At 40.6% G+C, this 23,327-nt stretch overlaps 1 protein-coding gene across 1 annotated transcript; it reads left to right on the top strand.

The window, feature by feature from the left end:
* Positions 1–1,163: 1,163 nt before the first annotated feature.
* On the top strand, positions 1,164–21,933 carry LOC311493899 (chemokine-like protein TAFA-1; the record flags this gene model as incomplete). Its single annotated transcript, XM_084552719.1, has 4 exons — positions 1,164–1,305; positions 20,181–20,321; positions 21,451–21,575; positions 21,766–21,933. 4 exons carry the CDS (start codon positions 1,164–1,166, stop codon positions 21,796–21,798), a joined length of 441 nt encoding a protein of 146 aa, XP_084408845.1. The 3' UTR covers positions 21,799–21,933.
* Between the last annotated feature and the right edge of the window lie 1,394 nt (positions 21,934–23,327).

Here is a 23,327-nt window from a genome sequence, read left to right as displayed (position 1 = left end):
CAGAGTCAGTGGAGTTCCCTCCTTGTGCCAAATTCAGAGTTATTGGATGGGATCAACATGAGCAGCATTATGGATGGATTTATGTCATTCTGTTGAGATATTTGTACTCTCTTTGTTGCTTGGTTGCTCAGGTAAGAGACTCTTCTTTCTTATAGTCTGGGGAGAAAAACTAAATCCTGGGTTTGAATTTTTGTATCGATCTGGCAAAACATAAACATGCAAGCTATAAATCAAAGAATAACTGCACTCTGTTGCATAGATTTTTTTTTCTGTCATTGTATTTATTCCATAATGTGCCTTAATATTGATTTTACTGTACATTTCCATTTGATTCCCAAGAAACGTGTGAAGACAGAAAAGATATAGAAGATGAACAATATTAATTGATGCAGAACATATTTTCCTTCATAAATTAAAAAAAAAAGTTTTTACTCAAAAATGCAATGTAATAACAGAAATTAAATCATTAAAGCATTAAAATGACTCCTGTATACACGGATTTATTTTAAAAGATGATTTACAATTCAGATTGTTGCTGTGAAATCATTTCAGCTTTCAATTTTCTCCTTGATAGATTTCCACCCGTATGACCAGGAGCATTCTTCGCTGTTCTATTTTATTTATTATTTTCTTATCGAAACAACATGGTGAAACATTACAAGCCTTTTGATTCCTATTACCGCCATGTCACTGTCACATTATTCTGACAGATACAGAAAAGCCTCGGCAGGCAGCTGCTTGCGGAATCTTATCTTTCTTTAAGTTTGATTTTGGTTTTGAGGCAGGAGCACAGCTCAGGAGTTGAAGGGAGTCAGGCTGTCAGGGGAAATATCTGCTGCATGGGAAAAACTCCCCAGGGATCACTCCACATTTGCAGTGTTGTGGCTCAGGGACACGATGGGGCAAACTGGGAAGACAAAACAGTGAAGAACTCATTCTTGTATACTCACACTAATGATAAATTCCAATGACTAAAAAACTCCAGCGAGGGATGTTATGGTCAATTATGGGCAGATGTGCTTGGACAAAATGTTTCATTTAGATTTATGTGGTTATTTCTGCTCATGTCGCCTGAAGTGTGCTTTTGAGGGGTGGGGGGCGGGGTCAGGGGTTGAGAACATGATGTATTGTGAGTTGATTCCACCTCTGCCGGTCCTTAGCAGATGTGTCCTGTCATGTCCTGGCTGCTTTGCCTGTGCCTCTGGGTCAGTGTGACTGCCATCCAGCTGTGTCAGGCCACTTTCTACGACACCATCCAACAGCATCACGGGACGAGGCCTGGTCGAACCACAATCCACATGATTGGTGAGCCCACAGAAAATCGGAGATGAGTTCATCTCCGGTTTTCATTCCATCTCTTCAGTTGCTGCTGCTACCTTTTGAGTACCGTTGCAGTCTGGCTTGGTTGGTTGCTTAAGTGTTTAATTAGATTGTTGCAAGTTCAAAGAAAGAAACACTCTTGATTTTATTAAGCCATTACTTTCATTAACATATTAGCGATTAACTATTATTTTTGCTGGCACATTGCGGCGTGACTGATTTTCATTAAGATTTGCACCACATAGCTCGAGAGTTCCTGCACTGAAAATCACACAGGCCGACTCTGAATGCATTTGCGTGTTTCTTCTTGAGCTATTACAGTTGATATTCATGCTACGCTGCTCCCCCTCAATTTGATCTGCGCGATTATGATCCCAGTGAAATTGCACTGAATAGAATATGACCAAAACATAGCGGTCGAACCTCTGTTTTCGTCAGGCGGATGTGAGCCCTGGTTATGGTAAATAATTATGATCTCAGAATTCAACAGAGGAGTGGAGGCTGAATGCTGTCAGAACTTCAAAGGGAGAAGTAGCTGCATGAGTGTGCAGGTCCTTGGTGTCTGTTATTTCCTCTCTGCGCTGGTGCACCTCAAGCATATCAGCGAGAGGTCTTTTCAATGCTCTCAATATTGTAAGTCAGAAGACTTCCTGTTTCGACACCTTCGTTTCATTACCCAGGTCTGTGCCTGTGTATTGGAGGAGAAAGGAAATGTAGAAGAAAAGGAAAAAAGATACTTGCAAATAGGATATCTTCTACAAAGTGGTCTCGTGTCAACAAAGGGAAATGGAATTAATATTTCAAATGTGCATTCAGGTTCCTCTTTGGAGAAAATGAGTTCAGAGCGAACAATTCGAATCCTTCAGGACCCTCTGCCACTGAAAGTGTAAATGCCCTGTCATTCCATTTACCATAGTCCTCACTCCTGGATAAATGAGATGCCAGTTTTATGAGAGGAAGATGGGATGCCTGTCTGGATTGATTCTGACACGAGGACATTTGTTCTGTGCTGTGTGTTGTGTGCCTGTTGGATTGGTGGGAGGATTGGGGTTGACGGGTCATGAATTGGTGGCAAGAAGGCCATTGGCTGCAGACCATTGGGCCAATCATTAAAGGCAGCAGAAATGCCACAAGTTCACGGTGACCGGCATTACCAGAGGAAATCGAGATTACAGAGGGCAAGAGATCAGTTGTGTCCTTGCCAATAGAAATTGAGGTTTACGGGGAGATGTATCGAGTCATTCATCTGTTTGGATTTCGAGGAACAACTAAATTGTGACCCGATTTTCATATCCTTTAAAACGCACACCGACTCTGGATAAACAATTATTTGTAAATAGAAACACCTGAAGAGTGGAAAGCCATCTGAGACAGCAAGATAACAGATTTACAGGCAGCTTTGTGTTTCTCTCTCCCAATGTGTTCCCACTCATAATTTCTTTGACATAGCGAAAGCAGCTGTTCTACCCGTGCACTGACATATAGGCAACCTTATTGCAAAGAATGTGTGTCCAGAAGTCCATTAGCTGTATGACCCTTGAGAAGGTGCTTGTGTTTGCTCAGTGATTCGGGAAGGGTGGCCTGCATTCAACCCTACAGCTCTACTTACAGACTGCTGCCTGCCACTCTCTCAGATATGCTCAGGGCTGTTCTCTGCCTTCCCGGTACAGGCAGTGTTGCTCTCTGCGGTATGATTCATAAGGTGCTGTATTTATTTGGTGCAAAGAGCGTGAACACTGCACAAAAGGGAACAGATTGTGTTTGTCGTGCATCCGTAAAGTGCCGGGCAGAGATGGTGCTTTTGGGGTCGCGTGTTTCTCGACCCCTGAAGATGTCCAAAGGAAACCACAGATGGACAATTTTTCATGTCTAAAACACTGACTTGCGACACAAAAAAGAAAGCATCTCCTGCGTGCAGCGATTTTTAAAACTTCATCCAGATACTAAAAATATAAAAATATGCTGTGGAGGTATGACAAATGACACTTCAGGAGTAACACCTCAGATCCTGTATGATTTGAGACTGATATATATATATATGTGTGTGCTGCAGAAAGAACAAAGGTGTTGAGCGGCAGTCTGTTTCCAGAGAAAGAAACGGTGCTGTTGGTGAAGTAGTGCACCATGTGGAGGTGTGAACGAGCAGAAAGTACGACAAACGGTAGACAGCGGCTGCCTGAGGTGGCCTTGGTCCCTCGTGAACTCACTCCCACCAACTGTTGGCTTTGTGGGGTCAAACTGTTCATAACTGAAAGGTCACTGATTCTCAGCACTCGGCAGATAATCTCCTACCTCGTGGTCGCTGCTAAAATGTGAAGCTGCTAGTGCATGTGTGCAACAAGATAAGATATGCAGAACAAGCAGAAGTAACTGCAAGTATCCACTGTATGCTATAATTTATTCAGACTGATGCCATAAATACTTTACTCTGTGTTATATCCATTTCACTGGTCTTCTGTTGCAAATCCGGCTCCCTCAGTTCCTCGTAATGAAGCACCTTTTCAACGTGGATGAAATTCCAGTATATATTAATATTACCTTTCTCTGAATATATTGATTGCAATTATAGATTATTATTATTATTATTATTTTGTAGAGTGAATGACACACAAATCCCTCATGTTTCCCCTTCAGGAGCTTTAGTGAGGACTAGGGGATCAGTCCTTTTTTTTTTCTTTGTGCGCCAACAAAAGAAGCCACTCGCTGGTAAAGCTCACAATGAAACAAACATGAAAAATGGATTTTCAGCTGTCACAAACAAAGGACTGAATCCACTATGCACTGTTTTAGACACTGACAATTTAATAGCCTTATATAATGCATCCCAGAGGCACATTATTTTGACATACATCTTCTTCCACCCCTCCCTAAGACCTCTTCTCATCCATGCTTTCGCTTGTGTCATCGCTGCTCTGCTGCAGCGCCAATGGGAAGTGGCGTGCAGCCCGAGCCTGAGGCCTCTGCACATCTGGAGCTCAGCAAACACACTCTGTCCTGATGTTGTTACACATGTTACCGTGACGTCAAAGGAGCCCTAGCCTCGGTGTATAACACCCGAAACATCTTCTATAGGCTTTAAAAATAAATTCCTTCCTTAATGGTTCTGCTGAAACAAGAGACAAAGTGTGCTCAGTCGTGTTGGATCACATTTTAGCGGCAATAAAGTATTCATGCAATTTCCCTGGTTAGCCTCGAAAGAAAAATATATTCTTAAGTAAATGAATCTAGGGACAATCAGTGGCCTAATTATTACTGTATGCTCACAGCTACAAATAGGTTTTTACATATTCTAGTATTTCCCATTTATTTTCCCTTTCAGGTTATGAATTATTCATAAGAGAGAGCCCCTCTAAGCTTGTGGATATTTGTTTAAACAGCATGTTTAATTGAAGTCTTTCAGCCAATTCTGTGCTGGGGCTATGGTTTGTGGTCACAACGCTTATATGCAAAATGAATTTCTGTGGCACACAGCTTAATTAATTAGAAAGCTTTCCGACTACACCAGCTGTTTCTAACTTAAGCCACGATCCCTAGGTAATAATAGCAGAGGTGTTAATGGCACTCAAAGTTCATCAGCTCCATGAAGGTTTCAATGTGGCAGGTCACGAAATGACTCTTGTCATACGTTTTAACCGTACATATGGTGGGTCTTTTGACTGTTTCTTGTGTAACGGATTGAACTAGAAATAAAAATAACTGCCCAGAACATTATGTTAATCATAATAAAATATGTACAGTATTATTAGTCATAGACTACTGTAACTGCTCAATGGCACTTACTCATCAGTCAAAAGGGTAATCGCGAATCAGTCACATCTTGAGGTCACTGAAACATGCCACTGGCAACAGTCCTCTGTTCTGCTGTGAAGCTCATTATCTCCGAGGTAGCACGGTTAAAGTCATATCTGGCTGATCATCAGCCACTGAAATATAATCCTTATCATCAGTCGTTTAGGCTGTGTCTTCATTTTGAGATTTGCTGTCATTTAAAGGCCTCTAGTACCAAAACAGTGTTTGATTCATCACCTCGGATTTCATGTGACAGAAAACCAACATAAGCAGTCTTATTGAACTTTGTGCCTGCATTTATTCATGGTATCAGTGACTCGTAATCAACCTTGAAAACACCTTAAAAAAATAAAACTACATTCCTTCATTGCTTGAGATTAAAGACTGTGAGAATTAGATAAAAAAAAAAAAAAATGTCTGAAATGCAGGCTGAAATCATCCTATTATATTTTATGTTTTTTAACTTTAAGATTATTAATGTTACAAGATAAAACTGGAAAATAGTGGACAGTAAAGTAGAAAATCTTACTGTGGAATTTGTTTGACCTAAATCAGAAAACAAATTAAATCAAAATCTTTGATAATTTCTACTTGACTTTAATCTACCGGCGAATCCAGGCTTAAAACTCTGAGGGATGACACTCGACATGAACCTCGATAGCGGAACAAAACAAAACCACCAGAATTAAATCAGTTAGTTATAAATGACCCAGAGACACTACTATATCACATGTATACTGTGCCCTCCGTAGAGGGAGCAATATTCATAAAAAAAAAAAAAACAACCTAATTTGATCCATCTTCAGTCTTCTCCCTTCACTTTTCCAGCATCAGCCTGGTGCAATAACTCCACTCAGTGTCAAGAGGTGTCCTATACAGACATCTATTTTTATCTTGTACAGTCACCGGGTGAACAAATTACCAGTGAAATATTTTACTTTTCAGTCCTGCTCTACAAATAATATCCTGACGAGCACTAGCACTGTGCTCTGACAACTGACCTAGCTACGACACGGCCTGTACATTAGCACGGTCATTATGGTCTGAGGCCAAACCTGTAACAGTTAAGAGCTCACAGTTATCCCATCGCTACTGCAACATATTATTTAAATAAGTTTACAAAAGGCTGTGAATTTTTGTACAACTCTTAGCTATGTGGATTCTGTAAAGAATGCTAAAACCGGAAGTAATTTGGCTCCTGGCATTATTCTGCAGGTGTTTATAGTGATTTAATGGAAGGTAAAATCGTTTGTCTCATGCCACTATAAGATAAGTTAAGCTTGTATAGTGTCCAGTAACACAGGTGAGTTGTTTTGAGTGATCCAGCTGCCAACACACCCATTAGTGTGCTCCTCTCTGCCTCCTTCTTAGTATTTCTATCTCAACTGTTCAAAGGTTTTGGATTAATTTTTGGCGCAACTATCTGCACATCAACTTTTCTGCAATATGTAATTGATTTAAACTGGTTTCTTGGTCGTCCATGCAGTCCACGGGATTGTATTCAACCCAAAAGGAAAGAGGTGATGAGAGCCTATGTGGATGACATATTGGCTATCTCATGTATAGTGTGCCAGCCTTTCTCAAGGGATGGTATTGTGCACCCTTGATCTTGGCTCCTCCAGGCAGCCTCCTTGCTTTTTGATGCTCCTCAGTAGAGTACAAAAGTAACTAGGATGCAATGATGGCAGACCACAACAAATTAGTGGTCATTTGAGCGACGAGACACGAAAATAAGGTCATGGGAAGTACCCTGAGATGAGGGCGGAGATGTGTCAGCATTTTTCAGAGCTCTGTTTATTCAATCAAACCCTTCCGTTGCTTGCCTGCTAAGCTCCTGAAAAGCTCCCAAGTCAGAAAGCATGTTTTGTTACCATGACGACCGGCGACCAAGACTTCTCAGACTTCAGAGTTTTAAATTTACATTTTTTTTTTTCCTTCTGTTTAAACACAGTTATGAAAGGATTTATATATTTTTTGCGACTGGCCAACCCTGCAGTTTCAGAGTGCAGTTGACTGTTACAGCACTCTGATGCCTTGCTAGTGGCTTCGCCTCTGTTAATATGAGCCGACTTGGCTTATGATCAGAAACTAGCAAACCAAAAACTTTGCTAAGGGAGCCAAACATCAAGCAAGTTCAGCAGCACAAGACATAGCGAGCGACATTTCCCACCAGCGCAACAGCAAGATGGCCCGCTCGGCGTGTAACTTGCAGCCTTTTATTTCTCAAAGCTCTCATCAACAGCTGAAAGCGGCGATATACTCTTGTCATGCTTCTTCCTCAATCACCCTCTTTTATTCTTTTTAGATTTTTCTCTTCTTTCCTTCCTCCATAAATGTAGCAGGCATACTTGCCAAGGCTTGAATTTTTCTCTGTGTCTTCCTGGTTTTTGGTATGTTGTTTTTCCCGGGAAACTCTCTTACTTTATTATGAAGAATGTTCATACACAGATCCATAAGTTATCTAAGTTACCAGTTTGTTGCAATACAAACAACACATACAATTTCAGCCTAAAACCTGGCAAACAGCAGCCAGATGTGAAGGGTGTGTGCACAGCTTTTTTTCTGCATAATGCAGGCAGCCCAGTGGAATGCTGAATGAATTAGCTGTGCAACTTTGCAGATTTTAAAATGTCAGGCCAGTGATCCACTTAAAAATACCTGCAAATTTTAAGTTGAACTGAGCAACGTTCATTTATATGCCCTGGTCACTCTGCCTTTTGGAAAAAAATGATGTAAACCAACGTGCCAGCCTTAATCGACAAGGGACAGACAAGGCTGAGAAAACGTCTGGAGCAGAACTCACAATTGATTGTCTGCACCCAATCTGTGGTAAAACCAAGCAGTTTTATTGGAGGTAATTTGACAGAGATAGCTAGCTGCCCCACAGGATTACATTGCAGCTGTTTTGCAGTTGTCAGGTATACCATCCTTGCTAAATAGTAGACTGCTTGCAAAGATGTTGTCATCCCTATCAATTATTTACATGCAGATACATTGGAAAATATTGTCAAAACTTGCTTGGTCCTCTATGGGCTTAAAACACAGACAAATCAATCATTAGAACATAAAAATGTCAAATGTAGAAATATGAAGCTTTACATACAGCAAGTAAAACAATGTGTGCACAAAGACAGCTCCTTAGGAATATACACTAGGTACTGTGAGGCCCAAACATGGTACATTGATGTTAAAGTTTATTTACAACCACGGACTGTGGCCTCAGGCCAAGAATTTCTCTAAGACATAATTAGGACTGTGCATACACGAGGCCTACTGTTTAAATGCTGCTAAGAATAGTAGTAACACATTTTGCCCCAGAATGACATTATTAGTTGATTGTTTCACACCACTTCCTCTCTCTTAGGTATGAGAAACAGTGCATCCTCTTGGGGTCATTAGACAGATTTTTAGAGCCTTGTTGTGTTTGTAGTTAGCAGCAGTTTTCTAAATATGTTGCTGTGACAGCTGCCATAGCTCAAGGATAGTTGACTCTGAAACCCTGTATCCTGATAAAAGTGTTCAGTTTGCTTTAATCCAGAAATAGTCCAAAACAAAGCCGAGCTATTACAGACACCAGTCTTACTGATGTGTGCAAACAGCAAACCAAATGAGTGTGTGTGCTAATATTAATGCTCCGGAAAGTTACTGAACCAGCTTATCTGTAGCAACAGTTATCTGTGGCTGAAAGCGAATTAGTGGCTTCTTAACAGAGTTTATGGCTAACATGAATGTTTCATAGTAATTAATACATAATGATGGTGCTGAGTGTAATTAGAATTAAACTTTCATTACTGTGAATTGTGCATAGGCATTAGACCAGGGTCTGGATGGGGAATATGTCAAGGAGGTAAAGGAGCACTTGGTTTATACTGAATAATAAATTAATGACAAATATAAATGTATATTTTTATATAAAGGTTCCGGGTTCGAATCCATGGGCCTTTCTGTGTGGAGTTTGCATGTTCTCCCTGTGTCTGCGTGGGTTCTCTCCAAGTACTCTGTCCAAAGACATGCTCTGTGTTAGCACTGCAATAGACTGGTGACCTGTCCAGGCTGTACCTCGCCTCTCGCCTGATGGCAGCTGGGATAGGCTCCAGCCCCCCTGCGACCCTTCACAGGACAAGCAGTTACAGAAGATGAATGAATGAAAGAGTATTTTTACATAAAATAATATCAGTAATAGCTGCTGTTTTCATAGACAGATTGTAAGGCTCCTGGATACACACATGTAAATGGCTTTACCACCATTTTCACGCAAGACCAAGACACCAAAAGAAACAGAAAGGGGCAAAATGAAAAAAATTATTTTGTTTTTTCATTTTGTGTGTCACTCTGTGTTTCTTCGCGGTCATTTGTGTATCCCGTTTTGCTTTTCTGTTTCGTCGTGTGTCTCATTTTGTGTGTCTTGATGTTTCGTGTTGCTTTTCTGGTCATTTTGTGTTTTACATACCTTTGTGTTCATGTCACCCAGACTGAAGGAGACACAAAATTACTATAATTTCATTGTTTCATTTTGCATCACTTTGTGTGTCTTTGCGGTCGTTGTGTGACTCATTTCCCCATGGCATTTTTGGTGTTCTGGTCTAGGTCCCACCGTTTGATTAGACAATGTCAGAAAAGTGAGAACCACTAATCTGAAGCATTTCACAGCTACAAAGCTAACTACAGACTACAGTAAATGTTATGCCAGACTCCGTGACACCACTTCAAATTTCTCTTGATTAATAACATGAAAAAAACTCAGTACGACCTTCTCATCTTTTGTTCCCATGCCAGAGAATCAGAACAAGCCCTCACACAGAAAGGATCCTACCATCACCGCTCTTCACTCTAATTGCTGATGTCAGTGGTTGCACAAGCCTGCGTGGGTTCATGTGTGAGCACTCTTCGTTGTTAATTCAACATTTCTGAAACAAAAACTACTGCTGAATTAATGATAACCTTGTGTCCCCACCGTTTGTAAATATTATATCAGAAAGTTCAGACCTTCTTGTCTTATGATGAGGATTGTCCCAGCAAATATGCTCCCTGCCAAGGTAGAAGGCTACCCCAGTGCCTAGTTTTCCTGTTAACCCACATTAAATGGAAGAGTAGAGATGTTGAGATGTAACAGGTTTGGCACTGGGACTTCTCCCTTTATGGCTTTTTAAAAAATTTTTTTTTTGCTTGTGAAGGATTTACAAGATGTGACAACCCTCCGGCTCTCCTTGCTCCTTAGACGGTTTTGTCACTTCACTGTTGGCCAAGCGTGGGGAAATTTAGATGTGACTTTAAGGATTTTCCGACCCAGTTGTTAGACACGTCGTTTATTAGAATCTAGTTAAAACTAGGTCTGTAGAGTTATTTCATTTGACTGAGGCCCCTGTCGTCCCCAAACAGCATCAGCGTAAAGAAAAATTACTTTTATTAATTCATCCTCTGTACTTATACGAGACCTCATTTCCCCATTTTTGATTTTCTCAATGAAAGCAATACCTCTTGCAGAATGGGAATTATTCTTGAGAAATCATTTCGTGTGGTGGTGCCTTTGTGGTAGCCTATTTTAAATGCTTGGCAGGAATATGAAATTCATTATCATTACTTAGACCTCATTAAACTGAAAAGAAGCATCTCAACTTACTAATTGGTTCCAAGGGGGAGGGTTGTATTAGAAATAAGCAAAGGAATTAATATTGGGTTTATCAGGCTCTATTGCATATTTCAGTTTTTTTCGCATCCTGCTCTAATATCTCCTTGGTGTGCCATAAGTCTTCCGGCATATTTACTCTACAGATCCAATTACCTTTCCTGCAGAGACTGGAGTATGCACATGTGAAAATGGGGGGACAAAAGTGAGAGTATTACATTTCGTCAAATATGAACAATATGACGGAAAGCCTGACTGAAGCATTTTAAGTTGTGCATCACTGGGAGACATTTCATTACAAGAATAAGACTTTTTCATAGGTTTCCATTATGATCTGTATCTGATCAGTCTATACCATACATTAACACATGTTTTATGTCTTCCTTAACTGCAGCAGGACTGCTCGATAGTGTAAAGATAATATCTGCTGTATCTCTCCCATTATCTGCTGACTTATCTGCATAATAATCGCCAGCGTCTCCTCAGAGTACATGCCATACAGCATGAAAGGTCATTTAGTCTTTGTACTATGCATATTACGCAGTTTACATGTTGCAGGCACATTTGGCACCCTGCGTAGATTGTCTGGTTGGCAGCGAAAGGGCCAGCAGTCACATCAGAGGCGAGCAGCCGTTCTCTAAAGGCTCTCCGGCTTGGCTCTATCTCTCCTTTCCTTTTCTTCTCAGTGAATGTAAGTCCTTTCATCAGCGCAGTCGATCTAAAAATATGAAATACCAGTTCTGGACATTTGCCAGTCAGGGAAAAGGGTTAGATAGAAGAAGGACAGGAACAGCTTGACATTTAAAAATGAATGACATCACACTGACAGGAGACATATTTTTACATTGCAGTTTTTCTATTTGCCCATTCTAAAAGGACTCGGGAGTAAACGTGCGCTACAAGAGGATAATGCAGACGGAGCGCCTTTGTTTATGTGTGTTTAATGGACATGAAAGCTGCCGTGTGATTGCTGTACTTTGCTGTCACGCTCAACAAGCCACCCATCTCCAGCATAACAACCAAATAACTAGAGGCCTTTTTCATGTGCAGGTTGCACTCGTTGAGAGTCAGAATAGCATTTAATGCCCTTGATCAGGACCAGTCTTGCAGTGTCCCAGGCCTGTGTGTGACAACATAAGACGACAGGCTTTGAGGCTCACGTGCAAAAACCCATTCCCTGCTACTCGCAGCTTCCTCTGTTGCATGCAGTTCTCATGCATCTTAAAACAACACCAGCTCTGCTCTGTGAGTAGTCATTTTGCATTTCAATAAAGTATCACCCATCTTTGGCCCACTGCACAGGACCAATCTTCCAGCCTCCCAGCCTGACATGCTGTCAAAACCACCAGCCATATTTCATGAATTTCTGTGCTTTTATTTGTCACGGACAGTGCCTTTTTTTAGAGCAGCAAATGGTAGTTTCCTATACTTGTAAGTTGTTTTGATTTCCTTTCTGTCAAGCTCATGCAAACATGCACACGCGTTAAGGAAAAAAACAAACTGCTTAGTTAAAAAAAAAAATACCCTCATGTGTTCACACTTTTAATATCTGAATCCTTTCCCCAACACTGTTAATTCCGAAAACATTTCAAATTCCTCGTCCTCTTCTCCAGCCTTAAAACAAATTTGTCTTGCAGTTTATCAAACAATATGTCACTCACGTTCACCCCACCATCTATGTCTAGAATAACAACAGTACTACAGGGACTTCAGATGTTTTTGCAGAAGGTAGGGGAAAAAATAGTCTCTCCGTTTGACACCATGCAGTCACATGTTTTGTGTCTCTCACTGTCTTCCATCTGCATTAATTTGACATTCTCTAATCTGGCACTCCCATTTCCTGTCAGCAACAGAACTGCTGTACCCTGCTGGCTTGGATGTCTGTGGAGAGCATGCACAGGGAAAGTGTCCTATTATGGGTCACCTTGATGCATTTCTCATTAAAAGGTGACAGGCATGGCGCTCGAAAACATGGACTGCTGTGGTTTGGAGATCGGGGCCTGCTGTCTCTGGCAAATCACTATTAAGATACAAAATAATTAACTGCAGGAACTGTGGGCTTGCAGGGCCGTTCTTGTGACTTGGACTGAGCTTTTTTTTTCAAGTTATTCAAATCCCACACTGTTGTAAAGATGTATTGTCGCATGGCACTTGTGCGTGAGCATAAACATTCAGTATAGGGTGCTGTAGTGTCACTGATCGCCTGTCACTGGAATCCAAAGCCCCAGGAGAGACGCTGGTTATCTGCTAAATTGAGTCCCTTAGGCTTTCCATTTGGTTTGTATATGGGGTGTGACAGTGACTACTCTCAGTGCAAACCTTTCAGTCATATATTCTGTTCATTAAATTCACACATTTTACATGCATTATTATTAGATTTTACCCAGAATATAAATGGTATTCAGTGTCACTCTGTAAATTCCACACATAGTATATTTTCATGTACACACTGTTTTTTGAAAGCTGGGAACAGATGGTCGAGGAGTGTTGCCATTCAGAGGGTATACTTGCTATCAACGTCCCGAGAGACAACCACACAGTCTGGGCTCATTACAGTAGACAGCGAGTCATTGCATACTTATTGCGTAGTGACATTTCTATTGAGATAGACTGACCATTTTCCTCTGCGCAATGGCTGTTTCATCACGTCTGAAGAACCATTTACTGGTCCCACATGAACCCTGTTCACATTCATTAGGCAGGCAGAACCGCAGATCCACAGAAATTCAGAAATGGTGCTACGCGTTCATGTCATGCATGATTTGACAGCATTTGCCTTCATCCAGGCTTGCTGTCCATAACTCATTGGATTTCGATGCAGTGTTGTTGGCTTCCCGCATGACTCATTGTGCCGGGGACTGTAGAGTGATCGACACTCACTCTCCATCCAGCAGCTGAGACACTGCCAGGTGTTGTCATTTGTGTAGATAACAGCATTACAGTAAAGTGCTGTGAAAAATGTCCATGTGGCAAACTTGAACTACGTAGATTTCTCCGTGAGAAATTGTGTTTGGGTCCATTGTCAAATTTATTTGACAGTTAGATGGGTGGAAAAATGGATGGAATAAAACAAATCATGGAATTGAAATGAGTCCAGAAATAATCTGAATTCAGCTTTTCTTCTTTTCATTGTGTGTAATAGTGTAGTTTGGAAAGAAATATGTGGAATGATGTGAAGCTGCAGATGGTTTTTCTGACACTGTGAAAGTTGTGCAGTCTGATGGTGTGCTACACTGCTGCCTCAGATGAGAAGATCATTGAGAAATCATGAGCCTGGCCTAGTTGTATATAATGCCATCGAGGCATGTTACTCATGCCTGACCTTGGAAACAGCAGCTGACAATAACAGCCTCAACATAAAGTCTGTCTGAGATACTTCTGCTTCTGCTCATGGTTTCCATCCTTTCATTTACAATTCAATTTCTTGTTTTCTAAAACAGCAAAACAGTAAAACAGCAGCGATGCACAACAGTAGAGGTAAGAATCTCACCACTAGGCTTATTTTGTGGATCATGAACGAATAAGTGTAGGAAGTCAGCATAGACAAGAAGCTGTATGTATGTATGTAGATGTATTCTGCTTTAGCACGTAAGTGCTTTGAATATTCAGTGGTGGAATTCTTTACTTGGGAACCTTAAAGGTAAAAATACAGCAACAAATATATAAATTCCTGCAATAAAAGTCATACTAATTAAAAGTATTTTAGCAAAACTTATTCAGATGTAGATGTGTAGAATGGCACATTCATTTCTGTTGCAGCTGAAGCTTTGTTTAACTCTAGTCAGTCTCTAATGTTCCCAGAAGTCCCAATCCTACAAAGACAATTCTGGCTAAAAAAATAAATAAAAATTTCTAGTGAATTAATCTTTTCTACGGTAAGATTTCAGTATGTCAGACTTAATTAAAATCATCTGTGTTACAAACTGTCAGTATCTTGGAACAGGAAAGTACAAGGCTGCGATAGGATTGTGAAAATTGAATAATTTGCATTATAAGTAAGTAGAGGTTATAAGTTGCAGTGAAATTAAAATAACATGGATTTAGAATTCAAAAACCTAATCTGTCAAATGATCATTAACTAATGCATGAGGTTTAGTAAAATGCCCTTTAATATTTACATATTCTTATTAGAAGAATCAGTACTGCTTAGTCTGAAGCTCCATTATGTCGTCTACAGCTCTGCAGCAATCTAATGTCTGAGATACCCGGCATCTAACGAAAGATGCATTGCGGGAAACTTATGTTCCAGGGTTTTTATGGTGCCATACTGGAACCCAAAGTCGCGATATCTCAACGTTTTAAGTTCCATCCTATGGTATGAGTCCAATATTAAATCACTGCATCCAACCATCCATCCATTATCGAGTGCCGCTTATCCTTAGAGGGTCAACCCTTCACCCCAAGCATGTCTTTGGAATGCGGAAGGAAGCTGAAGTGCCCACGCAGGGACAGGGAGAACATGCAAATTTCACACAGAAAGGGCCCAGCCAGCCCGCTGACAGCTTCAAACCCAGAACCCTGCAAGAATGCTGTGATGCAACAGCGCCAACCACTGTAGCGCTGTGCTGAAATCACTGCAGCACCACGTTAAGTACAGAACTTGATTAATTACACTTGTTTGAGTTCCTTCAAAGCACTCTCTCACAGTAAATATTTCACTACATATGCAGAAAGCAAATTAGGCAAGTCATTTTGTATGTTCTTCGTAACCTCTCCCAACCTCTTTCCACCTTCTATGCTTAATTTGGTTAAATATTGAGGTGGCATGAATGTGAAATTCATAGTGATTTATACACATGGGGCATGGCATCTGTAACCCTAGAAGACAAAGACAGAGAGCAGAGAAACTGGGACCATAAACCGCATCGCTAAATACAGCAGATGTTCATTGTTCTCTGGGTTATTTTTATTTATTTTTTTCATAAAAGACCAACAAAAGAAATCTCAGCACAAGAAATAAATCACCATAAGAAACCGAACAACACCAGGAACAAATCATCAACGGTAAGCATGACAGAACTCCCACCACATATAGAACGAAGTTATGATTTTTTCCAGCTTCCCTAGACCTAAAAATGAGCTGTGCCCTGTTGGGTGCAGGTTGTATAGGTGGTCACCTCGTTTCCTGACAGCCTCTGGTTCCCAGCTCAGAGTAATGAAGAAGCAAAAGCGGGGAGCATGGCAACAAAAACAGGGCAGTTGTAGTTGAGGCCCTCTGCTTCTGCATGACCTCTGACTTGATGAATGACAATTTCTGCGTGACCCTTGTTCCCTGTCAATCAAAACGTTGCTGGAAAAGGAACACAAGCACACGCACAACTCAAAGACCCTGAAGCTGTCTGTCATCTGGGAACCTGACTTTGTTCATCGTCCCTGATAATGGGAGAAATGGAAATACAGAAAACAATTAAACCCTTGCGTGGTTCCAGCCCCCACCTGAGGAGAGCATTCATATCCAGCCATGTTATCCTCCGTCTCTCTCTGAAATATTTATCATGCAAGGATGGGGTCTCGGAGCATGCAGCGTGTTGTACTCGCTGGCTGAAACCATCGGTGAACTTCAGAGTGCTTGTCACTGTTGCATAGCTTATGTTTAAAGGTACCCAGTGTATCTGGCAGCTGGAAATACCATGCCGATTTGCATTTTTATTCGATTTTAATGTATTCTTCGGAGGTGATGATTTTCCAAATATAGAGTATCCCAATTCTTTGCTCTGTTTGTTAGCAACAAGCAATGCAAGTTAATTCTGTTGAGTAGTGTGTTTTTAATAGATCAAAGAGGAAATCTGGGGCTGTCTTATGCAATTAAGGAGATGCATTAAGAAGAACAAACCCCTGTGGGCTGTTGTTTTCAAATGATGCCCCACTGCTTCCACTGGTACATCACGATTAACGTTGTGCAGACATGCCCTTTTGTTGAGTGCATCAGACAGCAAGCAACATTCTCCCAGACCGACTACAAGATCTGGATATTTTTCAGTGAAAACCAAAGGCTGTTGATGTTTTCTGAAATACAGAGCCAGGAGTCATGATAACCCCAAGAAACACAACTCGACAGGCCGCGAAAAAAGGAGAAAAAAGACAAGTTTTTCCTTCCGCATGAAATTTGGCTGTTAAGTTTGTTCCTTAACGCTTGCTCATCCGATCCACAACTCCATTTTAAGCTGAGTTCTGCGTTATCAATTCTCATCAGTTTTTTCAGCAGATTTAAGCAGATTTACAACCAGGTGCCGCAGTTTATCCACATATGTGTATCTAATATCCACACAGAAGAAAGTTTATCACTCTGGCTTCTTTCAGGGTCTCGTATGAAAGAGGAGCTATAGATCACTTTTCATACAATGATGTAAAAATGAGAGAGTCAAAGTGAGATAAGCCCCTCCATCCAGCAGGTCACGGCGCTGATTAATCCCGAGTGGGGATCACATGATGACTTGGCTTTGAAATGATCTTTTGAACACATTGAAAAGCTGTGATCTCCACTGTGGCAAACTGTTTCTCTTGCAAATCAACACATAAAGTGCTGCATCCATGATGTTGTGATTAGAAAACTGAGACTTGGGATTCAAGGTTAAATTACACAACATTGTGAACACCCTGCCATCAGCCCCATTTAACATTTATATCAAATGAACTTCATGTAGGCAGCGCATTAACTGTAACAGCCTATGATTCACTATAATGTAGTTAACAGTAAGAAAGATATTAGTCTAACATTTTCAAACCAGTGCAGATTGGAGCAGTGAGCTGCCAAGTTTAGTGCCCCAGGAGCTCAGGAGCATTTCAGCCATGGGGAGGCAAACACCTTTCACGAATCTTCTCGTCAGCCTGTGGACTCAAACCTGTGACCTTTTTCAGTTGCAGTCCCACTCTCGCCACCATTAGCAGGCTGATTAATCAATCAGTGGGGAAATTAGTACTAATGAGACGATCATTTCAGCATATTACAAATACAAAAGCACAGAATGTGTACATTCCACTTTAGCAAATATTGTACTTTCACGTCAGGTTTTTGCTTTTCTTTTGAACAGTTGATAAAATTAAGAATGTGTCACTGTATCAATAACAAAAATAAATTTATTTGCAACTGAAGGAAGCAGGAAGCACAAGTTTCATACAATGTCTGTAAACATATTTGATGATATACACGTTAAAAAATAAAGAAAAAAGAACCGAATCATACACAATTATTTATTGCTTAAAGATATGTCTAATCTAAATGTGTTTAAAATTCATGGACACATTGCAGGTAATGATTTTTTATACATATTTCTATGGATTTTTTTAAATTGTATTTCATTTTTTATTTTCTGGCCTTCATTTGATAGTTGCCTTGAGGGATGGGGGAATATGAATGACATGCAACATGGGTCCACTCAGCCAGGAGCCAAAATACGGATGTTGTGATTGCACGTCTTAACAGTTGTGTTGTTTTTTGTTGTATTGCTTAATGAGAAAGAGAGTTAGATCCTGAGGCAAAATAAAAGAAAAACTCCTGTCACAAGTTCTAAGAGTCCCAGGCGAAATCCTTAATTGTTTTGTCTAACCGACAGTATATTCAATTTAAACAAACACATTACATAAAACACAATAAAATTAAAACAAAAAATGATCTCAGAGATCATGGAGCAAGGGAATATTTGGCATTTTGACTTTAGCTAATGGATCATTATTGCAGATTTGCATTTTGCATATCAACTAGTGGAATAATTAGTTTGTATTCTACTTAAACATGTTCATTTGTCGCCGTTTTTACTTTAGCTTTACCTCAGCTGTAGTGATTCCTTCTTGACTGCTGCTCTGATTACAGCCGGCTTCTCTTAAGACAGTGAGCAAGCTGCATTTTTTGCATCTAAGAAACAAAATCAACAAATCCAAGAGGACCTCACAATCTAAAATATTCAAACGCAGTATAGTAATATATGCAAATCTAGCCATGATACATTTCACACACCCACAGCTCATTGTCAAACATTTCTTCAAATCACGTCGCTGGCACTATACCAGATATTTTTCCCCTCTCACCGCTCCTTCTGTCCACAACCTCCTTGATCTTCTGTCATGCTGATGGGTGTAATTGTCAGATGGTCCTTTTCTGCACAACTCTCATATGTGGAGAGTGTGAGTGCAGTGGGTGGGAGAGAGGCCAGCGGTTGAGGTGGGTCGAGTCCGTTCGGTCCAGTCCTCTCGTCCTTCAGGGCGCAGACAGTAGTTTGGTGATAATTGCACGGTGGATCCAGTGTTCATATGCATGATAACCCTGGAGCAGGCCTCTCCTCCTGCTAATAGATGTCTTTTTTCTGTCCGCTCTCACACATCTCTTCATCATCATTTTACATTCAACAAGCTGCAGGGGCCTCGCTTGTTCAAAGAGTACAAGCACAGGAATAATTATTCTGGTTTACGGCAAACTTGTTAGAGGTTTTACAATTATTTTGCTGTGTGACACAAACAATTCATGAACATGGACCTTGCAACTTAATCAGAAGACACATTATGTTCATGTACCTTGTAATACACTTTCAGAATTAAGAACAGAAAATACAAATTAAATAAACAATACTAAAATGCATAAATCACGTACTTTATTCACTACTTAAACAAGAGTGTTATGTATTGTGAGTAATTATGCTTTAGACACTGGAGTATTTTGCAGTAAAATAACACATATGGCTGATACTTGTGTTTATAATATTATTAGACTGTTAATACTGAACCATCAACGAGTAAGCAGCTATTCACTGGGGTACTGGTTCAAGCCATCTCTAGCTATAGGTGCTGTACAGATTTAAGTCCAAACTTAAATCTGACAGGCCATGAGATGATTAATGGGAGAATAATAATAATAATGATAATTTAAAAAGGCATTTCAATGAACACATGAGAAGTTAGTGAGGGCAAATGACAAACACATCTGAAACACGGCCAGGGCTCCCAGCGAGCCAGAATAAGAGGTGGATATTTCCATGCAACATCTGAAAAGTGATTTGAGGTATGACAAATTTAAAACAATCTGTCACTGTTTTTCTAAACCAGAATGACGTCTTCAGAAGTCTTGTTTTGTCGGATCAATCAGTATACAAGGGTAATGAGAAAACAGAAAAACGTTGCATCGGAGACACTGGCAGCATGGAGCTTTCTGTCCTCAAAAATGGGAGTTGCTGTTGCGATATCTAACATCCACTAATCGGTAAATCAAATAAGCCTTATGGTTCTAATTAAGTGGATCAGAAAGTGCAACATCTGTTTTTAAAATAGAGCAAATTCTAGAATCTAGAAATACTCAAGCAGGGTACATGCTGTTAGTTAAGGACAGCGCTAGACTAAATTAGTTACTGTCTGTTAATCCACAAAGGTGCTCAGAAAGCAAAAGTTGCTCTCTTTGATTGCCCCTGAGATGCTCACTTAACGCAGTCTGTTGTTTGTTTGTGTTTCTCCTTATCAGAGGGAGGAACGTGTGAAGTAATTGCCGCTCACAGATGCTGTAATAAGAATCGTATTGAGGAGCGGTCACAGACAGTCAAGTGTTCCTGTCTGCCGGGGAAGGTGGCTGGAACCACCAGAAACAGGCCCTCATGTGTCGACGGTGAGTATTTTAGGAACTGAAGAAGCAATAAAACATCTAGTTTCAGTACATTCCTGTTCTATGGTTGCACTGCAGTAAATTCATGTTTTCCATTTTCTATATTTCACTCCAGCTAATATGTTCTGCATTAAGCTAAATATAAAACCCTGCCAGACAAAACTGCTATGTTTTGTAAAGATACAGAGATTTGTTCAAATCTCTCAAAAAGCCTTAGTCACCCATGCAATACCTTGTCCCCAGTAAGATTAACATTACCTGGGATAATGTCACATCCAAATTCTGTTGCTGACAGACAGCAGAGGGTATCTGCAGGGGGAAGCTTTACTCTAACACGAAGCAGTCAAACACAGCTGCTGAATGTAGCGCACCTCGGGGAAGAGTAAAGGAGCAGGGGGAGGAAAAAAAGCAAAAGGCAAAAAGATGCACACAAAATAGGTGTTGATTACGTATGTGTATGTACCTTGTAGATATCGTATGACGGTTTTAAACTTGCTTTGACAAATATCTGCTACACGCGCACAATCCCTCATAAGAAACGTATTTCGGGTCTGACAGACCTAAAACACACATTGGTTTCTGGAAACCTCTCACCTGCAGCTTTTATCTTAAATCCTTTTGCAAATATTACTGCAATCTCTGAGCGGACCGGGGGACTTTGAGGTCTCTCGGTCTCGACTATGACAGATTCTTTTCCTCTGTCACACATTACAAACCATTTACTGTCTACTTACCCTGTATTTAAGGCAATTTTCTCCCCTGATAGCAGGAATGTGGTGTGCATTAACGTCAAGTCCCAGTCACACCTACCAGTCCTCTCACTTGATGAAAAGCCTCAGTTCCACCTTCTGTATTCATGTGGAGCTGCATCTAATAAAGAAGGTGCATTGTAATTGAAATAAAAGGCAGCTGTTTTGCACTAAGACACGTTGTCTAAAGCATATACATGTGACAGATACAGCCAAGTTACTCGTTGACACTGCAGACGAGACTCATTTAATAATTAGAATTAGACATCTCCATCTCAAGGCCATCTATTCCTGAACTGTCAAGGCTGTGCTATCTGGCTTTGGACTCTTTTTGGGGTGAAATCTACCTGCAATGCCATTTCTCTTGTCTTTGTTGCCTGTAGCATCCATAGTAATTGGGAAGTGGTGGTGCGAGATGGAGCCTTGCCTGGAGGGGGAGGAATGCAAGACGCTCCCTGACAACTCGGGCTGGATGTGCTATGCCGGGAACAAGATCAAAACCACGAGGGTAAGATAACCTCTCTTGACCACAGGAAGCGAGATATTACAGCAGAACGGTGGTAGAGAAATGTACAGCGCTGTGACGCTCGCTGTGTCATCAGCAAAACGGCACCTTTATGGGAATTGTATTTCACTGCAAATTGACTTGTTAGCAACACAGCCTAACCCCTCATTGTCTTACCTCGTCTTCTTTTCAGAACACTCAGCCATACACAACATCAACATATTAACATTTTGCGGAAAGGATGCACGGGAACACCTCTGGTGCAGAGGTAAATTTGGTCAGCCTCTTCATTTGTACTGGAACACCGGTACAGTAATTAATTTCTCTCAACTGTTTTAAATGCTGAGCTTTGTGAAGAGAAAAACCCCACTAGTTATATTAATCTCTGTGATATTTACGTCATTCTAAATCAAATTTCCCTTCTCATTTCAGCACTGTCATAAGAACAGTTATCACCAGAGACAATGAACCTATTGTTGCTTTAAGAAATGTGAACTCTTCTCAAATTAGAGTGTAAAAAAGATGTAGAATACATAAAGCACATCCTGCTCAAGGCTCCTGAAAATACTGACGCTCCAAGCTGCCTGCGGGGAACTTCATCATAACCTTGTAATGAATACATTTTCATCATTTCTTTTCCAACTTTGAAACGGAACGTGACTGTCTGTGCGTTTGGATTAGTATCTGGAGAGAATCTGACGTCCCTCGTCAGACATCAGTGAGACAGATGTCTACTGCGGAGCACCAAACAGGAGAGGAATATATCAAAGGACCGGACGAGATGAGCCCATACAGAAGTCGACAGCCCTCAGGATTTTCTTTTCTCTTTTTAATATTGTCAGAGGTAAAATGTTGTACATAAATTGTTTGTCCCTTCTTGTGTACATGAACTCTATTTATGGTGGTGGTGAATCTTCCCTCTTCGTCCCACGAAATCCAACACAGCCAAAGTTTGCTGAGTACGTGAAGTTAACATGAAACAGTTGCATCATGAGGGAAATGTTTTACAAATACAGCTTGTGTGTCTTGATACATTCTACCATTTGTTTGTATGGTACGTGTATGCCTTTAATCATCTCTAACATGGGTTTATCAATCAAATTTGGTTACATGTCCATGCTATCCTGAAACTGATTGAGTCACCAAAAATGTGATACCAGTGGGTTATTTTCAATACTTGAAATGCCTTATTTGTGTTAAGTCATTCAAATGATGACATTGTACATATGAAGCCATCTATTGATATGTGCTGAAATAACATTAAAGTCATTGTTCCTGTTATTTACGTGAGTGCATCTTTGCCACTCGGTAACAAGTGAAGCCCAGACGTGTAACATTTAAATTCAGTGCACCTTATACTTCCTGAGGACATGATTATCTCCACTCCGCTATGTCCACTGGGAACAAACATCCATAAGCCCGCTTAGAAATCCTCATATAATCCCGCAACTTGCAGGTGAATCATCGCCGTTTTCACTTTTCTTAAAGCTACATTGTGGAAGCCTTTTGACTTTTGCAGTGAGAGTAACAACACAAACCCTGTGGATGTGTGAATAGGACGTAGCATGAGCCTACAGTTTACGCTCCCTATGTCCCCCCTCTTATTTTAGCTCTCCCCGGTGAGGAAACGTCACACCAACAGTAATCCATGTTTGTCCTTTGTTCCAGATTTATTTCTGGAAAGGCTCCGTTTTATTCTTCCTGACCCACAGAGACGGCAAATTCACAGAGCCATAGTTACCTTTGAAAAACTCT

Source organism: Chelon labrosus (genome assembly GCF_963514085.1).
Source record: "Chelon labrosus genome assembly, chromosome: 10".
Classification (NCBI taxonomy): Eukaryota; Metazoa; Chordata; class Actinopteri; order Mugiliformes; family Mugilidae; genus Chelon; species Chelon labrosus.
Note: the sequence above shows the minus strand (reverse complement) of the source record. Positions and strands in the feature narration are given on the sequence as shown.